The following is a 5095-nucleotide window of genomic DNA, read 5'->3' on the forward strand; positions in this document are numbered from 1 at the left end:
TGGATCTCCCAAGACATGGCTCGCCCAGTGGCTTAATTAGACACTGTTTCGTTAACACCCCATCTTGTTCTTTATTATTGTGTCTGTCATCACTTTAGGGTGGACACCATGATTAGCTCATCTCACGAGACAAAAGACTTAATTACCAGTTACTGAATTTCCTAGTATCGGTCTGTCTGCCTGCAAGTCCAGTAGCTGATACTTCTGTAGACTTGACCTTCTCTCCTAGTGCCCAGGACTCTGAGCATCAAGTCGTGTTACAGGAGAAGAGAAACCGGTCTTCCACAGGGATGGTCAGATGTGTCAGTTTGCGAGTTTGCGTGCTTTTTTTTTTTTTTTTTTTTTTTTTTTTTTTTTTTTCCTGCCTGTTCGTGAACAATTCCTTTCCATTTTTGCCATAATAGAGCACCCAAGCTTCCTAGGATTATTTTAACAGCTCTCAGGAAACACACACAGCTAAATCAGTTGTCTGTGACTCTACGTTCAGAGCAATAAAACCTCTTTTGTAAATTCACCAGCCTCCATCTTCAAGCTTTTTACATATTTTGCCTCCAATTCTCTGAGTTAGCAGCCAGTTCCAGAGCCTCCCTGCACTGCTTCTTGGAAGTCTTCTAATTCCCAGCCTAAATTTATTCCTAACCGCTTGTGCAGGATTACTGTGCTGCTCAACAGATTGCCTCATTGAAAACCCATTGGGCACAACAGAAATACTCTCCAGTCAGTCATCACATCAAAGATCCTAATTCTCAATTGCTTCATTCATGCTCTAGAGCTCAGGAACGAACTTGTTGGAGTTAAGCCTGTTGTCAGCCTTTTCTGGCCCATGCACCAAGACACACAATTTACAGCAGGGCAACCCGGGGGTCACCCTGGATTTGTGCTCAGCTTTGCAGCACTGCTGCTGGAGAACAGGGAGCAGCTGGGGTGCAGCATCCCATTTCAGGCTTCCCATGCTCCTGGAAGGGGATGAAGTGTTGGCTTGCTGGAGTATCAGCCTCATGGTTTTCTGGCAGGTGCCTGGTGCAGCAGGGAGGTTCTCGGGGCACTGCTTGCATTTGGATTAAGGTTGCTTTATCCTTCCCCCACAAAGTCAGAAAGGACCTTGATTGTCTCCAAGGTTCAGGCCCTGCATTTGTTGTCTGCATTATTCTTGTGATTATCTCTGGAAGGACTGAAAATATGGGGATTTAGACCACAGTGTTTGGAAAACGCCAGAACAAGAACAAGGCTTCAGGTGTGGCCAACATAACAGCCTTCTGCAGCTAAAATACAAAATGTCTAAGAACAGGGAGTTTTCTCTCCTAAACACCAAGAAGAACCACCTGTGTTGTGAACTGGGCAGTTCTGGAGTCATGAAAATACATCTATCATGTACAGCACAGGCCCCTCTCTGGGAGGCTGAACTCCTGGGGTCTATAAGGACCTCTCTGGGTCTCCAGGCTCTTCCACTGTCTTTGCACTGATTTGTTGCTTGACTGGTGGGCTGGGTAAGTTTGCTTCTGATGAATCCATTGAAGATTGGTAAATAGGCTTGCTATAATATGACTTACTGTGAGGTTATAGTTCAGCGATGGCAATTTCAGACTCTTCCATTTGCAAATTGTATTAATTGAGATTGAATTTCAGGAGCTGCAGGCTCTACAAATTAAACTATTTCTTTTCCAACTGATTCTGCATCCATGTAATGTCACAGATTAATGGAGATAATCTTGGTTATACCTATGCCATTCCTGTGACTTTGATGGCATCACACCATTGCACAAGGGGATTATAGGAAAAGAATCAGGCCCAGAGAACTGAGAGATTATACAAACATGCCTTACATTATAATCCTAAAACTATGCTCTTAGTTCATCTACTACGGAAAAAGGAAGTTTTAAAAGCTTAGTATGTTGAGACCATCTGATGTAATAATATGTTCTGGCTGACAGGACGAACTCCCTTGGGAGGGAAAGGAAGGGCTAAATCCCAGAGCAGCAGGGAAGATTTCAAGGATCTGCGCAGCCTTGCACGAATGCTCTGACAAAACAGATTTTGATCAAACTGTGTTGTCCTCAGAGGCTTTTGGGATGCAAACCAGTATTAATGTGGTTGAGGTCTGGAAAGCGAATATCTGACAAGGTCTGGGTGGTGAAAGGAACTCAGACTAAATGAATATACAGCAAGAAGATAGCACGGGAGGGGTAATTATTGGTCTTCAGGTTCAAGAGAGAGAATTATCTTGGGTCTTCTCCTTTCCATTGCTCTGAGTTACTCATTAAAATTGTAACAAACCTGAACTCTCAGTTTGCTTCTTTCTAATACCTGTATGCGGATAAGGGTGCAGTTACCAGGGCTTCTAAGAGAAAATGTTGCTGTTGATGCTGCTTGCTTCTCTTACTTTTCTTGATTTATTTTACCAAACAAACAAACCCAAAACAACAACAAAAGTGCATTTTTTTCTTCCTCAAATATTTTTTTTCCAGTTCCTGGCTTGTGAGAAGAATGTCTTCCCAGCTAACTAGCAGCCTTGCAAGCAAGCAGCCCCTCTGCCACCTACAGTAAGCAAAAGCCACGCAGAGCCAGACCCAGCAATATCCAAAGAGAAAAGAAACCTCAGGAGAAGCCAGAGGAGCAGTTTTCCTCATCAAAATCAGAACCCAGGCAAAGCCTACTACTAGCTAAAGCACCACAAGCTCCCATTTCTGTGTCACCCCTGGAACGAAAGCAAAACCAGAAGGTGATTCAGTGGCTTCCCAAGCAACAGTGGCTCCTGCACATGGAAGGTGATAGCAGAGGAACAAAATGCAGGGCCTGCCATGGTAATGTCAAGTTCTCATGTCTGGTGTGACAGAACCTCCACCAGACATATTTCCCAGCTTTGTCCTCTGCAGCTGAGTGCTTCGGTGGCCGCATGCTGTTGTCCCGTGCAGGGCAGTCAAGTTTTGGGTGCAATCAAGCACTGGGCACGTACCTCAGCACCCAGGTTTCTCTGGTGTTGGAAGCACAGAAGGTGCAGCTAATGAATGTGGGTGCCAGGGGGCAAGAAAGTTGCTTCACTGTTGAAACCCCACAGCTTGGCTCATGTATTTTAAAACTCACCACGGCTATTGCAATCATGTAGTCAGCTTTGCTACAGAGGCTAACCCCCACTGAGCCTGGTAGCAACCAGAACAAAGAGGTATGTTGGGGCTACTAATTGCAGAACAGCAAGATTTCATTAAGCAATAAAAAGCTTTTAAAATATAGCAAGGAGTCTAAGAGAAGAGCATTTAATTCTATTTCATGATGGAGTTTGTATTTTGCCTTCAGTGCTGTTAAATCATTGAAGTAACGATACTGAAAATTTACTGCTTGCTGGGCTAATAATATGTTAAGTTTTATTATCTGCAGCCTGTATGCTGCTTTCTAATTACGAGTCTGATACAATACAAATGCAATCTCTTCTTAGTTTCTTGTGCTTCCCTATGCTCCACCTTCCCCTCCCTGCACACACCTCACAGCCTTACAGTGATCGAATGAAGAGATTCCCTCTCCTGTGAAGCCCAGGGAATGCAGCCCAGCTACCACTTCCATGCATGTTTTCAATGTCCAGAGACACACGTGCATGTAAGCTGGGATGGGGACAGGAGGCTGTGGCTGGGCTGCAGGGTGTGTTGGTGACTTAGGTTTAACTCCATGCCACTGCTTTGGTACAATAAGGAGCATTAGGATTTTAGGATGCAAAGACAGTGGTCTGGGCTGAGTTCACAGGCTGCCAGTTCAAACTTTACCTGGAGAGAGAGGGCATTTGAAGGTGGTTTCCCAGCCTCTGTCGGCCAGTTCTGCAAGGCTGTTGCAGGAGGCGATTGCATGTGCCTATGCTGCACTCTAGTGGCTTGTACAGCTCTGAGGACATGGCCTTGCTTTGGCGAGGCTGGAGGACAAGGCCATGCCTAGGTGAGGCTGGAGGACAGGGCTATCCCAGCCCCATGCACATCCCTAACCAGTGTTTGGTACTTGTTCTCATGGTCACAAGTTGTTAAGCTGAGCTTGCCTTTACTTCTCCAAGGCAGACTGATTTCTTCAAGGAAGGACTCTCCTCCTTGCCTCTGCTGTAGCAGCCTCACATGCGCAGTGTCCCTCGCTATGTGCCAGTTTCAATCTTTAACAGCTCCCCACTGTAGCTCCCTCCTGCTTTACAGCTATTTGTCTAAATAATCAGCATTTTCTTGTTACAGTTAATGGAATGACGCTAATTTTATGCCACTTGAAGTTTCAGCCCAGTATCTGAGATCACACTTAGCCGCTTTCCCTCGTTTCTTCTATATTCTTTTTTGACTGGCTTGCTCTTCTGCCAGATTTCTATAACTGGAGCAGGCGAGGAGCTTTGCATTCCTGGTGCATTAGCTCATGCTCCAGAATTGCTGCTGTGTGACGGTGTTCCTTTGCATTCCTGAATTATTAGAGGGAGGTGATGGATTCCCAAGTGTCTCACCTGGCATCTCTTCCAGGATGTTTTCAGCTTCCCTCTTTGTACTTCTCAGTGCCACGGCCCTATTTTAACTTCGTTTCCACCTTCATCTCATGCTGTTGTCCGGGTTGCAAGATGAGTCAGGCACGTTAAAAAAGCACAGGAGATTTTCTTAGCTGCCAACCATTGCAGGGCAGGGCTGCCTTGTGGGAAGAAGCTGGATACTACCAGGATGTGCACAGGTGATGCCAATAGAAGCACACATTTTTGACAGGCATTGCTATGTGAAGTGAGGCACTCATTAAACTGCTGCATAGTGAAAGTCTCAAAAATTGCCCTGTTGCCAAAATTAAAATATACTCTAATTGTCTTTTTCTTTCTTTCTTTCTTTCTTTCTTTCTTTCTTTCTTTCTTTCTTTCTTTCTTTCTTTCTTTCTTTCTTTCTTTCTTTCTTTCTTTCTTTCTTTCTTCCTTTCTTCCTTTCTTCCTTTCTTCCTTTCTTCCTTTCTTCCTTTCTTTCTTCCTTTCTTCCTTTCTTCCTTTCTTCCTTTCTTTCTTCCTTTCTCTTTCTTTCTTTCTTTCTTTCTTTCTTTCTTTCTTTCTTTCTTTCTTTCTTTCTTTCTTTCTTTCTTTCTTTCTTTCTTTCTTTCTTTCTTTCTTTCT

General features: G+C 44.3%; 1 protein-coding gene across 1 annotated transcript in view; it reads left to right on the forward strand.

Moving 5' to 3' along the window:
• Positions 1–3451: 3451 nt before the first annotated feature.
• LOC118178207 (keratin-associated protein 9-1-like) overlaps positions 3452–5095 on the forward strand; it is a 5840-nt gene continuing 4196 nt past the window's right edge. Inside the window, exon 1 of the mRNA XM_035346534.1 lies at positions 3452–3588. Within this exon, the coding sequence (XP_035202425.1) occupies positions 3532–3588 (57 nt within the window). The 5' untranslated portion in view covers positions 3452–3531. The remainder of the gene's footprint in view (positions 3589–5095) is intronic.

Source organism: Oxyura jamaicensis, chromosome 25 (genome assembly GCF_011077185.1).
Source record: "Oxyura jamaicensis isolate SHBP4307 breed ruddy duck chromosome 25, BPBGC_Ojam_1.0, whole genome shotgun sequence".
Taxonomy (NCBI): Eukaryota; Metazoa; Chordata; class Aves; order Anseriformes; family Anatidae; genus Oxyura; species Oxyura jamaicensis.